The sequence below is a fragment of the Falco rusticolus genome, chromosome 6 (assembly GCF_015220075.1).
Source record: "Falco rusticolus isolate bFalRus1 chromosome 6, bFalRus1.pri, whole genome shotgun sequence".
Taxonomy (NCBI): domain Eukaryota; kingdom Metazoa; phylum Chordata; class Aves; order Falconiformes; family Falconidae; genus Falco; species Falco rusticolus.
In genome coordinates this window covers 65,651,098-65,674,469 of record NC_051192.1, presented here as the reverse complement: position 1 = coordinate 65,674,469, position 23,372 = coordinate 65,651,098, and the positions used below count along the sequence as shown (strand labels likewise).

The 23,372-nt window shown below is 42.7% G+C and overlaps 1 protein-coding gene across 2 annotated transcripts in view; it reads left to right on the top strand.

Annotated features, from left to right (window-relative positions):
- The first annotated feature begins 2,588 nt into the window (after positions 1 to 2,588).
- The window catches only part of COLEC11 (collectin subfamily member 11), a 41,662-nt gene continuing 20,878 nt past the window's right edge, over positions 2,589 to 23,372 (top strand). Inside the window, exons 1-2 of one of the 2 annotated variants that reach the window (XM_037392470.1) lie at positions 2,589 to 2,794; positions 20,464 to 20,619. In XM_037392470.1, the coding sequence (XP_037248367.1) occupies positions 20,490 to 20,619 (130 nt within the window). In that variant the 5' untranslated portion in view covers positions 2,589 to 2,794; positions 20,464 to 20,489. The remainder of the gene's footprint in view (positions 2,795 to 20,463; positions 20,620 to 23,372) is intronic. The other variant, XM_037392471.1, reaches the window with a different exon arrangement.

Here is a 23,372-nt window from a genome sequence, read left to right as displayed (position 1 = left end):
AACAGAAGACTTGTTCTTGTCCTTTTAAAATCAATTGGTTTTTGTCTATGTGGTTTTGGTTGGTTTCAATCCAAGACTTTTACCTATAGTTGTGTCAACATGGTGTTTAACCTGAGCTAAAAGCTGGGTGGATGTTGGGTTGTGTGTCAAGCTGAGGTGGCTGGTCTAGCTGGTGTGTCTTGCTGTATACCCTAGCCTCTGAAGGCTGTCCCTCTCCATCTGACAAGGGTGGCTGAAAGACTAGTGAATCACCTCTTGAAGTGCTACAGTTTCTCAGACAGGAATATTAACATGAGGAAAAACTTTAGCTTAATAGCCAACATCTGTTGTGATGGCTTAAGCTGCTCCTGTGTAGTGCATGCATCAGTACCCCCGTTTGCACATAGCAGCCCGATTTAGATGATGCACCAATGCAGATACACAGCTTCCAGTTGGCTTTCTGGGTGGGCGAGGATGCTTATGCCTTTCTGTAAGTGGTCTGCCCCCTTTTCTCTCTCATAGCTGAAAGGAAACCAGATACTTGCTTATTTTCCCCTTTCCTACAGAAAGCATTTTCACTGCATTTATAGTGTTTGCCCTTTGTTTTGAACTCTGGTTATTTATGTCTGTTTTTCACTTCTTTTTCCCCAGCATTTAATCCTACCTTTTCTACTAGCTTTCCCTGAAATGCCTCTGTTTTTCCCTTGATTTCTGGTGCTGGCCTCCAAGTTACTTGCTTGTGTTTACAGGGAGAGTAGATATATATGTAAATGGCCGTTGCCTTTGCCATCGTAATATGATCTTCAAAGGCTTGGACTGCAGTCACTTTGCTGCATTCTTTACATCAAACATTTCTCTTGGCAAGTTGCTGTCAACAGAGTGCTGCAAGGGCCCAATCCTGCTAATTGCCTTCTGCTCCCACTGAATAACGGGGCTTCTGTGCGTAAAACTGAACTTTAAATTGGAGTTGTGGGGTCCTTATGTTCATGTTCCACCACTTTGTCTTTTTTTTTACTGAAGTGATCATCAGTTCTTAAATTTTGTGACCATTTGGTGTATGTTAAATTACAGGCTGTTATAGCAATGGAGGAGGGTAGCTGGGTTCCAGCCCAACACGGAAACAGGAGGATTTAGGAAAGGTCTGCCTTTGTGAAGGTAGCCCACACGGAGTCCTGAGTATGCAGCACCACTGCCTCTGCAGTGCTGTGCTATCTGCGATCCCTGGTTTTGCTGTCGTTGCCAGCAAAGCTGCTCAGCGTGTGCAGAGCTGTGGTGGGGGTGGAGGCTGCACACCTTGGTGCCAGGGAGAGGTTTGCTGCGGGAGAGGACATAACATAAGCAATGCAGGAAAAGAGTGCATAGTTACTGCGTGTCATCAGCTTGCATTGCAAACACACACACACCCCCCACCCCAGCATGAAATTCTCCATGGAGTGGACCTACCTCCCACAAGAGTGGATCAGAAGGGTGGTAAGGAGGTGAACACCCATGTGGTCCTATTACAGCTTTCTCTAGTGCCTCAGTCTAAAACCTTTTTGGTGTTCTGATACTTTTCTGGTCTTGGGACTGTGGAAGATGGAAAGGAACCTCCCACTAGTGCTCCAGCTGCCATCCTAGTCTTCCAGTAAGAAGTCACGTAGTGGGAGTTACCCAGGCTTTTGTCCTGCAGAGCACTTGGCTTACAGCATGATTCCTCAAACCATAACTGGAGAAACTGGGAGAGGGGAACAGTGACACGAGCAGGGGTGGGGGCAGGTGATTCCGGTACCTTCTTTGTTGAAGCTTAACAGAGCTACAGCCTTACAAATATAGCAGGTATTCATTAGAGGGTATTACTTGGTATAGTCATAAGTGGTACTCTGTATTTGCCCTGGAAGTCGAGAGTGAAGCTGTTACTATCTGTTGAAGTATAAACTGCTGTAACAGAGGGAGGTGTTCTCAAAATACCACCTCCCACAATCGGCTGACTCTGTCTTTTTCCTATCTGAAGATACCTGGAGTACTGTGGTTTACCCAGGGCTCAAACTAGTCTAGCTCTTTAAGATGAAAACCAGAATTGTACAGCTATTTGGAAGCTATCGTGAAGGATTTCTGTCTCCTTTTTCCCCCCTTCACATTGACATAGAAAGCGTTATCAAAAAATGTTTAAAAAATACAACCCAAACCCAAAAACTCAAACTCCAAAGTTTTGTGAAGAAGTATGCCATGTGGGTAACTTGGCATTTACAGTGTTGAGGAGTGTTGAGACTCAGCTCTGAAACCGTTGCATGTTTTACTCAAGTCAAGAATGCTACAGCCAACTGCAAGAATGGAGAGAATTTCAGTAAGGGGAGAGTGTGTTAATTATCCACATTAAGATTTGGTGCTGCATTTCATGTGTTTTCATATCCACTGAAGCAAAGCAAGGAAAGCGCTGTGCTGGGACAGTGTGCATGCATGGCTTAGAGCTGGATAGATGTAAATGGTTAAAAAGGGGTTCTCTGCTAGAGAGGAGGAGGGGAGAGTAAGAGTGCATTCCCAAAAAAGTACATTCCCAAAATAAAAAGCTTACATCATGGACCTCTTCAGCTTTCCCACACTTCTTTCCTAATTATTGTCCTGTAGGACAGCTGATCTATTTCAAACAGGAAGCTGTTTACAGATAACACTTGCAACTGTTTTGTCTGATTTGTTGAACTGTCGAAAAGCAAAAGACAACCTCTTTTCAAATTAAAAACTGTCAGACTTCTGTAAACAGCAGCAATGAGGTTCATCTGTGCAGTGTCCCTGCAGGCACAGAGCATTCTGCAGTTCCCGTTTTCTCAGCAACCATAAGGTAAGAGACTTTTATATTTTCACTCTTTGGAAGCATGTAGAGGAAAAAGCCTGGATGTTTGTTAGGGGGCTGCCCTGTAAGTGACAGAATATGATTGATGATCCCCAAGTAGTAGGGGAAGGTAAGGGAAATAAGAGCTCTCTAGATTCTTTCAGATAACGTTGGACCTTTCTGTTGAGAAGTACCCATGTGGGTTAGATCACTGAATTCCTGTTTGGGGGTGTGGGGGAGATTGAGCGTTTAAAACATACAAAAAATCGTTTAAAACAACATAAAAAATACAAATTTGCCATTGGAAGAGCTTGTTTTCCTTTGAGCAGGGAAGGACAAAACTATATGATATATAACTTTTCCTACAGTTGAAACTCAGGGCAGTTCACTAATGGTTTGTAATTCCTGGTAACAGAGAGTCAATATCAGTTTAGTTTTGGAAATGTTAAGTGCTTTTCTCCATCCTTCTACTTTTATTCCTAAGCAGCTGGCTGTTTTCTACTTTAAAAAGTGAACTTTTAATACAGCTGCAAAGCAGGGAGTGAAGACTGACGTTGCAGAAGTGAAGCAGATGACAGAAGATCCAGTAAGGGCTGGATTTACACCACTGGGTAATGAAGAGCAAACTCAGTGAAAACCAAATCAACTTGGAAGTTGTAGTGTACAGGAATGCTTGATGAAAATTAAGGGCCGGTAAAGATATAAAATCTTGGTCTAAATGAGCTGGAATATGAGAGTAAGCTGTACTTCGGTAACCAGAAGGCCACATGCCACCTTTTCAGTCATGAGGTATGAAAAATAGGATTCATAAAGGGACTTGTGAGTATCCATTCTGACCTCTGTGCATACATACGTATGTGCTCAATGTAGGCAGTGAGATTAAGGAGGGGGATGATTTTCTAGCAAAATCAAACCACTGCGGACAGCTGAAATACCTAATTTCACTTGCCATATAGTGAAATAGAAAGAGCCTCTGGACTGGAAATACTGCAACTTTGATCCTTGGGTATTTAAAGTTTTTAAAAATTTAGCAAATGTAAAAAAACCTATTGTCCCATGTTTTCCTCTCTGTAGCTGAGATCTTTTGTATTACATTGTTTATGTGTTCATGAATATCTGAGGCATTATAGTGATCAGAGGATATAAAACCCCCACTGATTTAAAGGTGTTGCTTATAACGGTGGTATTGGGATCTTTTAATCTGTGATGAATTGCTAGACGTATATAAAAAATTTTATTATGCTACTGTTGCAGCATAAATAAGGTATGCAAATATTGTAGACAAGACTTAACAAGTATTTCTTTTAAGTGTTTGGACTGTCTTTCAGAAAATTCTTAGATGTATCTGTTAAAGTGAAGTTATTGTTTTAATTAATACATGAAAGAGAATATACAACTTAAATCCATAGTCAAAATGGTATTCAAACATGGTGTAGTCCTAGAGCCAGCAGAGAATTGCACTGTGGAAGCGGCAGAAATCTACAGTGTAATTTACAAATTGTACATTACGTTGAAGGCCGTTTTTTCTCATTACTTTTGAGTGATTCTACATTGTTTCTAAAGCTCTTCTTTAGCCATCTTTAGGGCCGTTCCAAAAACTCTTGAACCAGAATCCATTTAAAGTGGGAAGGCTTTTGGCAAAATAGCTTTTTAAAGAAAAGTGTCAGTTTTCCGGGGTAGTTTTAGTTCTGTTGTCAAAGTATTTTTGGCTGAAAACCAGAAGTGTTTAGCCAAAAATATTCTCATGGTATCTCATGGGAAGTGTAGCTTGTGCTTTGCATTGCATTTTGCTGCTGGCTGGACTTCACAGCTGAACCACGTTTCCCGTAAGGCCGTGTGGCCAGGGTCTTGCTGTTTTCCTTTCCCTTGATGAGTGTTGGGATGTAATTTGGGAAACGAGTCTAGTGAAGGAGGCAGGGACAGGGCTTGTAATACATCAGCTGTAGGGAAAGCCCCTCAGGTTACTGGTTGGTACAGCAGCTTAAAATTCGAGTGCTTCCTTCTGGTTTGCACCTGAGCTGCCGGGCGTCCTGTTCGTGGGCTGCGAAAGTGGGATCCCTCAAGAGATGTCAGTAGAATGCTTAAAGCCTTCTGATGTTTCTAGCCAAGAAAACACCTGTACAAGGGGGAGATCTAAAAATGCTTTATTAAGTGCTTCTGCCAATGCTAAATGTGCTCAATTTTATATATTTGGGATTGAAAGCTGCAAGGGAGTATGGCTGGATTTTAAGAGCTAGGTAAACTCTTCAGTCAAGTGGAAAACAACCTAGTAGGAGCCTGAAGCTTTAGAAAGAGGTGGTTTTGGAAATCCAGCAAGGTCTCATCTCATGCATTGAAGTGTCCCTTCAGAAAAATCCAGTTCTGGGTGATTTGCCTATAGTTGTATAAGATGTCTGTTGGCAAGAAGAGAATGGAAGTTGGTCTGCTCAAGTTCTTCATCAGTGGACCCTCTTTTATTAGGATCCAAGGATCTTTAGCTGCTGTCACTGTTTGGATGCTGCTTCCTCAAAACTGTATCAGAAAATTGATTAGGAGGTCCATAGGGTGTCCTGGAGGCCAGAACAGAGCAGTGAGGCAGATGGTGGGGTGTTTCAGGTTTTACATTGGTTTTCTTCTACACTGAATCATAGAATAGTTTGGGTTCGAAGGGACCTTGAAAGATCATCTAGTCCAAGAATAAAGCATGTGAATGAAACATGGAGGTGAATAAACAGTTTCATGGTGCTGCAAGTTAGATACCTGGCTCCAGACCAAGAATCCACAATGTTTATGTGCTGTATGGAGCAAACGGAGGAGAGCTAAGCGCTGAAGAAAGCGACTTGCCACAGCCAGCAAAGTGTGATGGCCACAGCAGCCATCTGGAAAATGCCTGTGAGGGAGATGTGCTGGGATTCCCTCTGCTGGATGTGGGAGTAGATAAATTCACCACCTTTGGTGCCAAGTGCTTACAGGAACTTGAGTTCCAGATGCTGGAACCTTGCCTTGAATGTGGGTGCCCAATGGTCCTTCAGGCATGGAGACTTTGAAGACTGGCTCTGAAAAAAGTTTTCTGCAGTTCTCTTTGAAAAATGGACTGCTGCTACCCAGCTGTCATGTAATAATCTACTGGCTGGGAGCACTTACCTGGGAAGCGGGAGATCCACATGCAGCTCATTGCACTGCTTCAACCCACTGCCTCTCTCATCTGCTGGAAAGGTGCCCTTGTCACTAACACAGCAATTTGGAAGTGGGGCCACTGAACATCCATGACTGTGTCCGCAGCTCCCAAGACAGTTTCCGGTGTTAATACCGCTTTGATTTTAGAAAACAAAAAAGGGAAAGCCTAAACAGTCCAGGGAAGTCTGTTCCTTCGGCGTGAGCACTCCTGTAAGAAGCCAGTCTGCAAGAGAGAGGCATCTCCCCACCACATTTTGGAAAGGAATGGCGGGTTTTTGTTAACCTTATGCTTACAGTGTGCTTAGAGGAGACTGAAGGAGCTGGGACGTGTTATTTTGGGCATAAATGGGCTAGGTGGGAGAGTAGTGTCATGTCACTCTCTTCAGGCAAGATGTTCATGGTCTCTGGTCTGTGCAGTAAGGAAGGCATAGGCACCTAAGTAAGTTTTCCAACAGGACCACAGGCACCTCCTACCGCAAGGTGGCTGAATTGTTAGGAGATGGTTTTGGATGCTTTGGACTTGGGAAGAGACCACAGATACAGATTCAGCGGTAGTGTTGCCAGTGTTGACTTAAGCAGCTCTCATCTGGAGGTTTTGGGTGAGGAACAGGAGCAAAGGAGAGAGAATGAAAAGAGAAACTGCTTCAACTCCGGCTAATTTTTGAGTGGGGACCTTGAAGAATGAAGCTATATCCATAGCTGTGCTTAGGTTCCTGGTGCCCATCTTTGTCTGGTCATAAGCATGATTCACTCTGTGATTGTTGGGGGTTTTGTTGTATGGTTTTGTTTTTTTTGGGGTTTTTTTTTTTGGTCCTGTTAGTATGATTTGCTAACTGGAATAAGCATAAATAATGACAATAAGAAATCCAACAGATAGCACTCTTGAAGATTTTCAGTTTGAGTTGTTTTCAGGGTTAGTTGTGGATCCCTCCAAATTCCCCTGTGATAATGCTGATTTCAGTAGATATTGAACCTTGTTGATAATAACCATGGATTTATTAGTCTTCAGTGAACTCCTTAGTCTATGGACCTAATGAGAGACTGTGGATCAGGGGTTGATTTTATCTCCATCTGGTCTGAATGCTGGGGGCAGTCTGCTCGTTTCTGTGCTGTGAGGTCTGGACAATGAAGCTTGCATGAAGTAATGCTTGGTTGGCTAAAGAATGTGCTGCACAGAAGCTGAAGGGTTTGTTAGTTGTTCATCTTCACTAAAGAAGGCACAAAAATAACTTACATCCATTTTAAAAGGCTTCACAAGCACTTTAAGAGAATCTTGTACAAAAGCTGTTGATTCTATCAGAGTTAAAGGGAGACAAGAAAGCATGGTAGGTTTTCTAAGGACATTATTAATGTAAGTAGAATTTTATGATTATCATCAGAGGATGAGTTATAAGGGATCCTCTAAATTTTGGGAATTAAACTAAAGAGCTTTAAAAAAAATTAATATGTGAAGGAACTGGCAGTGTTAGATGGCATGGTAACTGCAGCCAATCAAAATAAAAACATCAGACAAGAATGTAGTGAAGGCCTAGCACAGGAAATGGCAAAAAGTTCTTATTACATAGGAAAAGAAAAGTGTCTGTCAATCAACCCTCTTGTCAGAATGGTATTAATGAGAAAACAGGTCTCTGATGGCTGACTGGTTAGTGGAGTTACATACAAGAAACGTGAAGGAAACAGATACTGAGGAAATGTGGCGGAGCAAGCATGCTCATGCATGCTGCGGGGGCTCCAGGGTGGTGGATCTGTCAGCAGCATTCACAGATGCATTTGCAGTGTTTCTAGTTGTGCAATGAACTTGCAGTTTAAAGCCAATGCAGAGATGAGGTGTGATGGTGTAACGAGAGCCATGTTATGAGCTGCAGCTGAGAAACCTCCTTACTGAAGGTTTTCTTCCATTACTGCTTAATACCTTCATGTCAGAATTGCTTTCTATGTAATTGCAGAGTGCCAAAAACTCTATAGTCACTCTCTGCTTACCTTTCTTTTTTATAAATGTTATATAAAACCTTCACAAAGGCATGAACATATAACAGTAATTCACAATTAAATAGTTCAAAATTAGTTTAAAATCCTTAGACAGTGTAAATAGCTATTTCCTTACGTCTTCTTCATTTAAGTATTTCTGAACATAATCTTAAATCTTCAAGGAAGAATTACAGTTTTTCCAGTACCGTATTTCTTTTGAATTTTCAAGGGTAGTCCTTGAAAGGGCAAGGTGTATTTCTTCACAGAGCATTCACAGATAATCTTTGCTTGTTTTGTTGAGGAAATAGCGAAGAGGGACCTGATTTGTCTGAAGAAGTCCTTGTGCTGTTCCCCTTAGACAGAATGTGCTGATTTCTACCAGTTTCCAGATATCTTCATGCCTTGAATATCACGTCTCCAGAATTATTCAAGTTGGACCATTTAAGTTTACACTGTGCATCGTATTTGGAGGCAACTGTATTATCTTTGCAAGTTTTGTGGGAGTAGGTAAATAGGTTATATACCAGAAGTGTTTAAATGACTGATTTTTACACAGACCATGCCCACTGCTACATCTACTTCCGTAGTGCTACAGGTATAACGGGAACTTAGTACACTGTTGGAAAAAAACTCTTCTCTAGATGCTGGGGCAGTTTTATGGTTGACTTGAAACCTTCCCATCTGAAGAGAGACCAGCTGGGCATCCCACATCTTGCAAATCGTGAGTTTAGTTTCTGGATGGTACGTGCCAAGCTTGTGCAAAGCAACACCAAGTTGATATGCCCAGGGATGTTGTCATGTTAGCTACAACAGTGTGTGTGTGTCCTTCCATGTAAAATAAATCTCTTGGCACTTAATGCCAGGGTCTGTCAGATGTTTGTCAATGGTGCTGGTGTATTGGATCTGGCTGAAATAATTTTCCCCATAGCAGCCCTCACAGTGCCGTGCTTTGTATTGGTAGCTGGAAAGGTGTTGATCACACACCAGTGTTTTGGCTGCTGCTGAGCAGTGCTGGCACAGCACCAAGGCTGTGTCTCCAGCATTCCCCCCTCACCACCAGCCTGGGCATGGGCAAGATCTTGGGAAGGGACACAGCCAGAACAGCTGACCCAAACTGACCAAAGGGGTATTCCCTACCATATGACATCATGCTGAGCAATAAAAGCTGAGAGAGAAGAGACGGGGGGCAGGGAGCATTCATTATTATGATGCTAGTCTTCTGGTGCAACTCCTATGGGTATTGAAGCTCTGCTTCCCAGGAAGTGGCTGGACATTGCTTGCTGATGAGAAGTAGAGAATAAATCTTTTGGGTTTCTTTGCTTTCATGCATGGTCTTTGCTTTGGCTTTATTGAAGTGTCTTTATCTTGACCCACGAGTTTTTTTCTACTTCATTTTCTCCCTGCTGAGGAGAGGAAAGTTGTTGGGAAAGAAAGGCTTGGTCAACCCGCCACATCTGGTCATCATAGTTTTTACTATGTCTTCGAAGCAGCTCTCTATTTAAACATGCATTTGCCTATTTAGGCTTATTTTGCACGTGATTGCATTCACATTGTTCCTTGATTTTAGGGAAGTTGTTATTGCATGTTGCACCTACAGTGTCAGATATATGAAATTTCTGATGTGTTTAGAGTTGATTGCTCTGTACCATTTTAGCAGCACTGAGTAACTGTGGCAAGTCTCATTTTTGTTGTTCATTCTTCCTTTGCTTAAATCAGCTGGCAATGCTGGGATTTCAGCCACGGCAGGGTCAGTGTAGTCTTTAACACCTCTGAAGCCTTTTCTTTTACTGGTAGCCGCATAATCAAAGCGGTAGCATTAGCTTTTGTTCCTCTAAGTGCCCTATCAATGCTGGACAGGTACATGCTGAGGTTCAAAGGATCACTGCTTAGCTGATGTACAGCTTCTTAGTTTGTGTGCAACTGGCCTCCGGTCATGTTCTAGCTGTGTGAATGATGCACCTGCTGCTATTAGAGAATTTGCTGAGTACCAAAGCAGGTGGAGATGCCAGTAGTTACCACTTAACATAACTGGTTATAATCTTCCCTGGAAGTGTACATTATTAAAATAAAGAATACTCTCAGGGCAGTTGGTTAGATGGAAAGACTTTAACAAAAAATTCCCAAGGGGAGTTGTGATCCTCAAGAATCTTTTGGTAGCAGAAGCATGGTGGTATATGGATAAAGGAAGTAACACTTTCAGTTTATGTGAATTCAGGTAAACACCCTTGTTTGCAGATTGCGTTCTACACATTGTTTCTGAATTCACGTTTCTTTTTCAAAATGAGATTGTCAAAAGCATCTCAAACCTGCATGCAATCACTTGTACTCTTTCTTAATTTTTTGAAATATTTGCAGACCAGTGTGTTGTACATGGCAAAGGATTTTGAATATGCGTATCGTGGTATGTATAAAAGCTGCTGTGGGAAATGTTTTGCCACTGAAAGATATTCTTTCAGCTGGCTGCCATTCGGCATACCTCAGAAGTAGGATCGTGACTATTGCCAATGATACAGACTGATTAGTGAGTCTGCTGTGGCATACTAAGGTAAGAACACTTTGACTTCTGAGAAGTTTTTTAATGTCTATTTATCTCCAGGAATCGTGTATCTTTACGGGTGCTTTTACTAAGTCATATCAGATGCACAAACCCCTGGTTTTTCCCCCGCTGTGTTTAGCTTCTACAGCAATTTCTATGTACTGACCATATATTTTCTCTTAACCTGGGGAGCTGCTTTGGTAGATTCCCCTTCCTGCACTTGGAAAGGTGTTTCAGGTCTCTAAGAGTGAAAGGACATTGAGTAGTACTATTGCTATCAAGTTCACCCTTTACTTGTCCAGTGAAGATATGTGGCTGTATTTCCTGTGAGGCTTGATTTTTGCTCTGATACTCTTTAAATTTTTTCTCTTACATTGAGGCTTAGCCGTTTTACTGAATGTATTGTTGGTCTTTGTGTCACCAATATAACTTATCTTCTCTCCTTTTCCGAGGCTCCTGGGACCTGGTAGGGAAGTTTCAGCGTAGGATCACGTGTTACTGTTATTAGAGTGTTACTTTGTCTCTGCAGATCCCCAGCCTGAGAGTAAAATAACCCTTTGTTGAAATTGCATTGATACTGCCCCAGTTCAAATGCACGATGTTGATCATGCATGCTTATGTACCATGGTGTTTTGTTATATTGAGGATATCGTTATGAGAAGTATGTCCTTGTCATTTGAGGATAACACTCTTGGATCATTTCCATGACCCTTGGTGGCTTGCATGTTATTGCAAAACACCTCATGTAGTTATATCTATGCTCTCTGTCTTTTGCTGGATATTATTTACCATTGCAGCCTGGTATTTTGCCATATCTTTCCTCATTTTGAAATGTTCCTACTCTAATTACGTGCTTGTTTTTGTGTGGGTTTTTTTTTTTTTTTTGTATTTTTTTCCCCTGGTGAATTTAGACCCTTTAATTCTTTCACTTACGCATCTTTTCACTTACGCATCTTTGTTTTCTGTATGCCACTGGCATGCAAGGGCACAGTTTTGTAACACACTGAAGGCCATCTCAGCTGCTGCCAAGGGCATTTCTTTCCCTGGCTGACAACATTTTTCACAGGAATGATGGCCATTTTACCCTCGCCAGGAACCAAGGAACTAAATCAAGTGAAAAATAACATCACAAAAAGAAGAATAGCTTTCTGCTGGTGTAGTAGCCTGTGCTAGCTCGTGATGTGATCAGCTGGTGGTTGGTGATAGTACAGGGAAAGGGAGGGTAATGAGTACAGAGAACGGGAACTGCTGTGGGGGAGCCAGGCTGCTATTAGCCCTCCCATAGACTGGCTTAGCTAATTAGGGGTGGTAGGGCTCCCCTTACCTAACTTTACATACTTAAAAGACCGAGCTAGTCATACTGGGCAATGAACAGATACCTCCAGTTAATTATCTGTCCTGTTTTAGGATGATAAGAATCCCCACACCAAGGTGTCTTTCTCTGACTTCATTATACAGGGAGCTCAGGGCAGTTTTCTGAGGCTGTGCACCTCAGCCAGGATGGTTAAATCCCACCCAAAGGTCTGCTTATAACTTCTGCTAGCTCAAGATCTGGTTCTAAGTAAAGTTGTCCTGATAAATAGGCATCTCCTGATGCCAGCTATGCCCTGCCTTGTGGTTTGCTTTTTGAGGTGTCACGCTTGCAGCATTAAGAAGGACGGGGCAGCAATCAAGTGGCTTCCCTTTATTCTCGGAACCTTCTTTGAATGTAGCTGTTGCATATCTAATGTGTGAGAAATGGGGGCAAAAGCTCTTGCTGCTCTGTTCTGTGTGTTCTCCTCCTCAGGGAGGAGTAGGATGCTGGGGCAACCAAAAGCAAACCTTTCTCCCATCCACTTGCACTCTGGGATGGTGCCGTCTCTCCCTCTGTCCTTTCTCGGCCTTTCTGCCCTGGTCAGGCCTCTATGGTTTTTCACTTTTGCCTTGTGTTTTTCCCACTAGTCGATCACATCCTATGTTCTTCTCTTGTCTTTACTCTTCCTCGAGCCTCACAAACTGCTTTGCTTAAATTTTGTCTTCTGTCTGGGCATTCCTGACCTGTCCATGTGTTTATACATCAGTCAATTGTGGGACGTCATAACAGAAAGCAGGGAAGGGAGAACACTCATTTCCCCCCTTTTTAGTCTAGTGTCCCACTGCTAGGCTTGAGCTGGCTTCTTCCCTGTTTGCCTTCCATTCTTTAATGTGGCATGTCTAAGTGTAGTCTAACTTAGTCTACTGCATCCATCCAGTGGGAGCAATTGCTGTCATGGGGAGCTGGAGTGGTGGGTTTGAATTCTTTTAAGGATGTTCCATAGCTGGCACTTCTCATCTTTCCGATCAATACTTGAGTGGCATTTCTGTTGAGCAAAAGTCATGTGGCACTACTGACGTGTCTGGGGTGGTTGGATGTGGCCTAGATAGACTTTTCTGCCACTTCCCTGCACCTCCAAGAATGTTGGTGAGGGACAGGGCCCACCCTCCCCAGATTAAGTTTGCCTTTTGAGTCTGTCCAGTGCCCTCCAGAAGACAGCTCTCAGGCCCACCTGGAAAACTCCTATGTACCTGGAGGGAAGAATATGTTGGAAAGCATAAGTTGGTTGAATGGGCATTAAGCACTTAGATATTGCACAAATACCCCAACTTCTGCAGGCAGTCCTGAGCTTGTGTGTATGTGGAAGGCTGAAAAGTGATGCCTTAAAGCTTCAGAAACAGGATGATAAATGCATATGTGAATAAGATGTATTTATTCATGTAAAGAAATGTACTCTGGAGCATTCTCCACATCATTCATTGATTCTTGGTGAATTCCTGGTGTTCTAGTTCTCATGTGGATGCTTTATAGGAGTGGGGCTAGCCAGAGACAGTTTAGACACGTTTTAGAAGAACTGACACCTATGTTTGAAACCCAAATGGGTTGGTTAAGAATACTGAAAATCTGATCTAACATATATCAGGGATGGCACCCAAAAACACAAACTATTTCTGTAAATTACAGCTGCAAACGAGGCTACAGCAGAGATCTTGTAACCCAGTAGGGACTTTGATTAAAACTGCAGGAGAAATTTTGTTTAGCATGTCTAGTTAACTCTGACCAACACTTTGCACAAAGGTAAAATACTACTTAGGTGTTATTCTTTATCATCTAAAAAACTGTACAGAGTTATTGTGAGAGATTTGGCACTTTGGTCCCATCTCCCTGTAGTTATAGGTTTTGAAAACATACTTGCCCTCTTCTAGCACTGTTTTCATCTCACCCTTGCTGAAGCCCTGATTTTATATTTTCAGCACAGGTGACAGTAAGTTAATTCTGACATAAACTCATTGACTTCAGTAGAACTACATCAGGAAGAAATTTGTTTCAATTTTTAAAAACATTCTTCTTGATGGAAAGTGAGGCTACTATTCCTACATATGACAAGGGCACCTACGTTGTACAGTCAGAACTAATAGTTCCTTATACCTCACAAACATTGACTGAGGAAATAGCTCTATTGAGCAAGAATTAAGTGTACTTTGGGGAGTAACCGATGACTTCCTATCAGTTAGATTTTTAGGTAATGTTAGCTTCCCATCAGCTTAGACTCACCCTTTTGTCCTCTGCAGCAATTTTCACTGTTCTTCAGCATTATCAGGACCTGGAATGTCTTATGTCTCTGTTTTATGCGACTCCATGCTCTGTAGACTTTACAGAGACTTTGTAGCTGCGGCAGTTACAGTCCTCATTTTTGCAATTCTACAGTATTAACATTTAGGGATTTTTTTTTTTTTAATCTTTCAAGCCCATTGCTTTAACCTTTAAATCAACACGTAGAATTTAACTTCAGAGCATTGCAATGTTATGGAAATGATCTCCCGTTGTTTAAGCACCTCTATCATTGATTCTGATTTTTATATTCTGGCTAAATGGTGAATTCTTGCTTATACAAGGTAATGCATGAGGGAGCTGGGAGGACAAATGAGAAAACACTTAGATAAAGTAAAAGCATAGCTACATAAAACATCTGTAGGTTAGGAAGATCTGCAAGGCTGTAATGGAGAAAGAAGAGGTCAGTGACACAGGTTTCATCTCCAGTGTGAAAGACATCCTCTCCAGGGAATGATATGCAGCCCTCAGGCCAAGGGGTGAAGAGCAACTTGCAGGCACAGAGCTGGAGGCTTGTCCCTTCTGCCTCTCCCTGCTTCCCCCAGAGATGTATCCCTGATCTGTGCGAGGCCCTGGTGTTACCTTTGTAGCCCTGGGACCTAATTTCTGATTGGTTTTTTTTCTTTTATTTTTTCAAAGTAATAGTGTGAATAGTAATAGTGTGAGGTTTGTGTCACGGCCTGACAGCCTGGCATCTCACTAGCATGATTTTGTGTGTGTTGCAGCTGTTGGGATGCAGTTTAGGGACTGCTGGGGCATTTGAGGATACACAGACTGCCAGATAGTTCTGGGAGCTGTCGGGATGTGGATGACGAGGACTAGAAACGTCAGGGGAGTGAAAACTGCTGAAAGCTGTTGATGTGTCAGTAGTGCTGACTCAAACCTGCTTGGGAAATTCGTCTGCCAAATGTGGCTGTGGCTCTGCAGATTTGTGTGCCTGTCTGCATCAGGAACGTACTCAATTCAGGACATAGATAATTCCACCCAGATCTCCAAGAATGAAGTATAGTTTTAAAAATCATAGTAAAAAAAAAAAATCATAATAACAGTGAAAACAACTCAGCAATAGTGAAATGAAAACAGCTCAAAGAGGAGTCCTGTAGGATGATACAGAGGATTACAGCCATTCGATAGCTGTTGGCTGGCTCAGCACTAATGCCAGCGAGCATCATTATCCTTCTGCATTTCCCAGCCATTTGGATTCAGCTAGGCAGATCATCTGTGTTGTTGCTTCTAGGTCCAAAATAACGGTGTGCAATAAGGCACCGGCCCTTGTAGAGCAGCTGCTGGCAGATACAGAGTCTTCGTGCATGAGGTGTCTGCTGGCTGAAGTGGTCTCCAAGCTTTCCATTCACAGCTGTGGGGGACCTCAAGGAGTGCTGGGTGCCAGCTGGCCTGGCTGGTCCTGCAGTGGTTTTGAGCAATGCCTCCGGGATTCTCTGATGACTTCTCAAGAACTTGTCACTTGAAGCTTGGCTTAATAAACATCTTCTCTCTTGGCAACTGAGGCAGATTCCCTAAAGCTGACAGGTCTCAAAAGTTGTTTTGAGATTGTGTTGGTTGCATTGCTATGTTCCAATTCCTAATAGGAATAAAGGCATTTTGATTTTAAAGGAAAGGCCATGTAAATGCTGCCTTCTCCTTCTCATTTTTTCCCCAAGCTTTCCGCTTATGCTGATTTAATGGCCATCATTGTAAGTGTTGCAAATTTGACTCCTGACCCCTGCATAGACAGTGAGAAAATATTTATGCTTTTACAAGTGCTGAATGTTTCTCTGTTTCTCTCTGGCATTGGTTTTATCAATGCTGAAGATACTTGAGTACCAGGACTACGATAGTGTTTGAAAAAACAGGCTGGTACCTTTTTCTGAGGACCAGTTTCAGTGGGACTTAGTTTTCTAAATGCTTTTATGAATCTGGGTCTGAAAGGACTTGAAGGTAGGTCAGAAAGGCAAGGAATTTTCCAGGATTTAAAAATGAAAGTTACTGCTGTAGCACATACCTGGAGATCAAACTCTTATTTCAATCATATAAGGCAATTTCAGCTGTAGAAGAGGTTTCCTTTTAAAGCAGGAGAAGCTGGAGAGTGTGATATCCAAAGTGCTTTTGGTTTGATTTCTACTACTAATGTGTCCCTTTACTGCAGCTGCAGACTCTATAAATTATTCAGTCTACAGCCTCTTTGGAGATTTCCTGTTGGTGGCTCTTCTCAGATCAAGGTAATTTCCCCAGTAGTCATATGGGTCTGGATGCTGTGACCTGACTGACGCTAAGAAGCTCTGTTTTCTAGAATGAGTCCATTTTCTCTGCGGGTTGAGCCACCATGATGTAGGCTGAGCTGTATCCTCTGTCTCTAAGGCTTGTAAGCCCTGCAGCAGCTGCAGGCAGTGGGGAATGTGATGAAGCTTCATTGGAGGTTTTGTTTTCCCCAGAAAATCCTTCATATCTGGCTGCTGAGCAGAGCCACCAAGCCGCCTTGACAGTTCTCTGCTGCTCGTTGCCTGTCTCATCTCCGAGCTGTGTAAGGATTTTGCAAAGGAAGATTAATATTTAACATACCTGCAGGCTTTGATCTTTCAGTTGTAGTCTGGATGCATCTAAAACTTCATAAAGTGCAGCCGGAGGAGGTGGTGATGCTGCCTTTTTATTCACTAATGCAGAGAATGGAGCACCCTCCTAATTTCAGTTTTCTTCCATCTCAGGCCATTTTGCTCCCCCCTCCAAGTCATCTCTTGAGACTTGTTATCACCAGCCTGCTGGGTGCTCATGCTGAAACTGCCTAATTTCCAGGCTTTCAGCTATGTGTCTGAAATCACTTGGCTTGAAAGCTGCCTTGTCTGATCTTTTCTGGATCCTAAAGTTCCCCCACTACAGTGAAAAGGCGGGAGTGCTCTGCTGGGCTGTGGGATGGGAGCTGCAGGGGCAGGCAGGACCCACATCCTCTGCTTAGCCCACAGAGCATCCATGTGACTGTCCTCCAGGATGATCCCACTACCTGTCCCTCAAAGGTGGCTGCTGCAGAGTTAAACACCTGTGTTCAGGTCTGTAGAAGATACTTCCAGGCACGAGTCTCTGCCATGTCCTCCTGGCTGGCTGAGGCAACCACAACTCACTGCTTTCCCACGTGGGGAGCACTGGTCCCTAGCTTGGCATCGCAAAGCCTGTTCTGGTTACGGAGCCCACCACTTTCCAGTCTACCAGCACTAACTATTCAAGTGCTGAGACTGGCCCTAGCAGCCTTTGAAGGGAAGATCTGGAGAAACACCCTTCTCCTCAACCTTTCCTCTTGCTAGTTTTTGCTGCTCCCTCTTTCGCTTGGTGACTGTTGTGGATTATGGACTGGGCAAAAAGAGGCAGAACCATTCACTGTGGATACTGTGAGCTCTTCTAGGCCATGAATTACACCAAGACTCAGTGCCTTGTACCCTGGGGTTAGGAATCTCCTCCTGGGGAGGTGTGGCCCGATTCAAGCTTAATGTATGTGATGTAATTTGTTTGGCATGCATGTGAGGATGTGTGGGAGAAGAGTGCCATCACAGAGATCTGATATTTCAAACCTATATCAAGACTGTGGTCAAATAGTTTGTATAACCTTAGAAAATAGCTGTAAAGTGGCCAGTGGTCTGTCCTGGTTTCTAGTAGTTCAGGCAGGCTCTATTAGAAGCAAAGGAAGCAGTAGCCCAAGACAGCAGAGGACAGCAACACAGCAGATGTTTTCCTGATGATTTTGTCTGGCAGAGCCCTGGGGATCTGGGATGGTTACTGCTTCTGCATGGCTGTAGAAGCTTTACATCCAAATTTCCATTATTGTTTCTCAACTCCTGCCCCCAACTACCCTGTTCTCCATGTCTACCTTTATGATGTGCCTTCTTCTCCAGCTCTGCTTCCTCATCCTTGGGTGGCAAAATACAGTTTTGTCTGCGCTCTTGAGAAGCCTCGAGTGATGTTGCTGCAATTGTGCAAAACATAATGTGGCCTAAATATTTGATCAGCTAAGGTTTATAATTCTGTAGGTTTCTGTGCTCCTAGAAATACCTGAGCTAGGTATTTTAAAGCTGAATCAGACGTGTATATGAGCTGCAATCATCTTAGTTGTGGTAACATAAGCAAAATTTTGGGAACTGAGCACTCTTGAAAGGGGGGAAAAAAAATACTGTAAGCATCTTTATATATGAGTGAGTGCTGTCCTTCCAGAACCTGCACGCTAAGCTATGAGAGGAGACTTTGTAAATGACACTTGTACTTAGTCTGACAGGAGTGTTGGCGAGGGTACAAAATGCATCTCTAGTACAATTTTCTATATTGTCATCTGCTAGACTAAAAGGTAATAGGAAATTAAAACAGAGGCCTTGAAAATAAAATTGTTATATTATATCTTAGTGGAAACTTCCTTTTTCTGGTCAACACGCTCGTGGGTCTCCTTTCTGGTGGGCAAAGCTTGTCTATGAAGTAGTTCACTCCTGTCCTGTTACCGGAGCGTGGCATGCTGTGGCTGTGAAAATCTCCAGATAGTCCCTGTTCCTCCCCTGTTCCTTGGTAGGATTTCCTAGCACCAGACATTTTCCCTAGGTTTTCTTGCCCTGCTTAGCCCATTAGACTATGTATCAAGATCCCCTGACCCACAAGTTCTTCCCAGGTCGAAGCACACAGCCCACCTTTTTCAGGCATGGTCCTTGTGCTGCACCTTGCTCTCCTTTGGAAGGAAAGCTGAGGAAGAGATTTGCGTCAAAAGGGGCTCACAGCATACACCAGTCTGTGCCCCAGATCTGGATGATCGGTGAGAACTGGGAGGTATACTGAGGAGCAATATGCCCTGCAGTGGGGACACAGCCTCAGGTGGTACAGCAAGGGCAGCATGAGGCAGAGCAACCTCCCCTGTAACTTGTGCAGTGCCCTTCCCACATGAGGAGGGAGACAAAATCTGCTCCCATCTGATACCCGCCACCTCCCCCCCCCCCCCGCCCCTGCCCCGCGTTGCAGTCTACTCATTTTAACTTCTAGAAGATGATGGAAGTGCAAACTGGACATCAGTTCAGAGGGATAATTTGTTCCTGCAACTCCAAAGTCATCTACTGAGTCTATCTGCTAAGACATCTATTAAACATACCAGAATTGATGGTGGAATTTAAAATTAGATTGAGGCTTTTTAATAGCATAGGCAAACTGAATTTTTCTGCTCGTGGAGGGCAGTCTGCCTTCCTCTTGCTCCATCCCTGAAGTTTTTGATTCCGCTTCACCAGCTCATTCTTACCTTGAAGCTCTTTATTATCCTGTCCCTGCTGAAGGGCAGCTATGCCTTCAGGCCACCCCCAAAATAACAGATCCACCCTCCTAGACCTTGAGCATGTTGAGACGCACAGACCCAGGTACTGGCCCCACACCTGTGCCTAATCCTATTTGTCTTATTTTTGAAGGGAATCAGGGAGTGGAGAGTAATGTAGTCCAATCTTCTTGCTCTAGATGTAACAGGCACATGTCTCTATTGTGGGTATAAAGGATGATATACAGGTAATTTCTCTTGAAACCCTAATACGACTTTTCAGCTTGTTTGTGTAGTACAGAGCCTTGGTGAAAGAGGGACTGGGAGAACAGATCAGAAGTACATAAATAATGCTTTTGTCAAAGAGTATTTCTGCACACCCTCTAAATATCGGCTTTTGATGGTCCTTTCACGCAAACTCCATTTCTGTACTGTTGTTTTCTGAGATCTCTTCACAGCCTAATATCAGGCAAGCCATTCCACTTGTAGGCTTAGACAAGGGTATATTTCAGAGGTGAATCTTTTCAGAATTTATTGAAGACTCTGATGTAGCTTCATTGAATGATAGAGTGAAATATTATCTGCCTTCCACCTACAACGTCTTAGGTGAGGGTTATTGTATCAGACAATTTGCTGGGCACAATTTCACTGCTCAGGTAGATGGGAAGTGAAATTTCAGGCCTTTAGGATGGTCTCATAGTCTACTGAATTGCCTCTTTAGAGCAGTATGCACTCTTTCTAAGTGGCAGCTTAGTGCTGACATCTCTCAGTGCAAGCCTGTGTGCTGTATTTTCTCCTTTGACCTTTCGAGATCCCTGCCTCCAGTGAGAAATCACCGAACACAGAATTGCCTATTATTAACATTTCTTAACCTCATACTTCTCAACTAAATTTCTCCTGAGCTTTATCTCACCCAGTCTTACACCAAAATAAACTGCTAAATGCACTGCTGCATGTTTCATGTATGTCTGTGGAACACAAAACCTGCTTGGAGGACCTGCACATGTCCAACTTGTGCTGGGTTATGGCACGGAAAAATATATTGTTTTTGTAGTAGGATGCTGCTTATGTTCAGAAACTGATGAAAGTCTCTGGAATTCTTATAACTGTTTATTCATTTCTTTTTTGTTTAGGAGTCAGTGACCTGTAAGTGCTCATTATGAAGAGAGATCTGTTTTTCTTGGTGACTCTAATTAGCCTTGCCTTCCTGTCACTGCTAAGGTCTGGATATCCTCAACATATTGCAGAGGAGTCCTGCTCTGTTCAAATTCTTGTTCCAGGCCTAAAAGGTAATGTGGAAGCCTACTCCATTATTCAAATACTAATCTTTCTTTCTAACAGGCTTGTTTACACCACCGACAGTTTCTAACAGAGACAAAGAAGGTGCCTTTTGGTTGTCCTCTTGTTTGTCCTTGTCCCGTTTGTAGCTGTCTTAAAAATGGAGTTTTAAGGTCCATAAGATGAACTTAAGTCTGTTAAGAGAAACACAATTCAGAGAATACATGCTAAAGTTTACCAGGCTTGCTCCTGGTCAGTAGTGCTTGTTACTCTGATACACTGCCTGTTTGCTTTCTCTGTGTTTATACTGGAGAGCGGTGCACATATCCAAAGACTGTATAATCAGGCCCTAGTTTATGCCCGGAGAGGTTTGCATTGCCATTTTGCAATGTAATGGGAAGTATTTTGAGTTTTCTAGTCTTATGTTTGTCTTCCCTTGATCTTTAAATGTTCAAGTGCCTTTTGGAAGAAATAAAAAATTAGTTAGTTTTTTGGTATTTCTATAGTTTCTGTGGACAAGAGTAACATTTTTGCAAAATATTCCTCCAAACTCTTGACCAAAAAAGATAGCATAATAAATTATTGATCTTTTAGTAGCAAAAAAAATGTACCTTAGATAGGAAATCAACAGGTGGGAAGAATTAGCATTTTAAAGCAGTAGCATCCTTTAGGGTGTGAAATCCCAGCCCTGTTTAGTCAATAACAGTAATTCCCATTATGAAGGCAATGGTATTTCTACCAGAGTGTAACACCTGTGAGCATGGGGAAATACTTTTTATCTAAGGACAAAAAAAAAAACCCCAACATGAAAGCCACAGGTTTATCATTATTATTATTGTTGTTGTTATTATTAATAATAAAAATAAAGCACTTTTAAAGAGCTGTTCAACTAACTTTCCAGTTTTCCTGTTAGTTGTGCATTGTAGTATCAAGAAACTCACCTAATAATATTGATGCCACTAATGTTATCTAGTGGAAACCTGGGCTTTACCCGGTTGCCTGAGGACCATAGTATGGACTGCAGGTGCTGTCTGTGCCGGTTATTTGGTTGGCGAGGGCAAGGCTCGGTTCTGTCTTGCAGTTGTTCATACGGTTAAATTGCGAGCGCAGCCTGGCCACGGGTTTGGCTGTGGTGTGAGCTGCTTTCCGCAGACGCTGCCCAGTTTGGATGTGGTTGCCCTCTGCTGGAAGCGAGAGAATTGGGCTGTAGGGCTGTGGATTGCGCTTGGCCCGTTGGCTTCAGGACCAAAAAATGTCTTCTGTTTTGTTATTATATATGCAGTTTTGGATGCCTGAACTGAACCTATATCTATCTATCCATCTGTGTGTGTGTTGTTATTTTTTTCCACTTCAATAAGTGACCTTGGAAGTCTTAATAATATTTACACCTTCTGCAGATGTTCCAGTTAGAATGAACAACATTATATCCAGGTCTTCTGAGGTTTGACTAAGCTTTGAGTAAAGTTGTTTCATTTGTTTAATATATTTGCTGTGAAATAGGCATAAGGTAGTGCTGTTGATGTGATTCACAGAGAGCACAATCAAGTTAAATATATGTTGTCTAAAGTTACACAGAAGATCAGTCAAAGGGTCAGACTCCACAGCACTGGGGATTTTAGCTTTGAAATGATTTTTCATTTTAAAGAAGCTGACAGGCTTTGACAAGCTGTGTAACTTCTTTGCCCGAGTTTCCTTATTCGTGTAATCAGACAAAATTAACATCTGTGATTACCATTTTTATATGAGGACCATTACTGTTGTTACATACAACAGTTTTTTAAAACCTATAAACAGTGCAGGACCCTGGCCTTTTGTCATAAGGCAATCCTGAGCCAGGAAACAACAGAGGGGCCTGAAAACTGTCATGTATTAATGATTTTATTCCGCTTCATGAGATGTAAGCCTTGCAAAAGTGAGAAAGATTGATGTAAAAATTCAGTGAAGCACAAAATGGCCTGATACAGCCCTAGTGAATGTGAAATCCCTAAAAAGCTATCAGTGCTCCAGCTACGCTGTCAGGGGGACTGGCTGCGAGAATTGGTAATGAGATACTGCTGTCCCTCATTGGCGTAACTCCAACCCATTTCAGTGGCCAAGGCTTCATTTAAACTGAGCATATATGTGGCCGCCTGCCCAAATTTCGGCTCCCACGCAGTGGGATTTGCTCGCTGCGGCTTTTAGGTCTGCCCCATCTCTTCCTCTGCTGGGCTGCTGGCAACATCTCCAATGATGGAGGAACAGAGCCCCACACCACTGCTGGACACAAGCCTGTCAGGATTTGGAAAAAATAGGTTCAAGGAAGCAATGAGGGACACCATGGTATGTGTGAAAGGGAAAAAACAGGAGAAGAGGGTTAAGCCTAACAGGTGGTGCAGAAAGTGGAACCCACATGGGGTGGTGAAGGAGAAAGACACCAGGCAAAGGTACCCAAAAGTGGGGGAGTGTAATGGAGAAATTTTAGAAGAACAGGAAGAGATAAAGGGAAAAGAGAAAAGAAAAGGACAAAGAATGAGACTGAGTGGAGAGACTGGAAACTAAAAAAAAAAAAATAAAAAATGGCACAAAGCCAATTAGGACCCCACAGAATAAAAGGAAGAATCGGAAGGGGGATGAGATGAGAATGGAGGTAGAAATGGAAGATGAAGGAAGCCGGTAAAGACACCAAGAATAGAAGAAGGCACAAATGAGTTTAAGGTCAGCAGCTTAGGTCTTAGGGACTGATTTTTTTTTTTTTTTTTTTTAATAACCTCAACAATATAAAAGG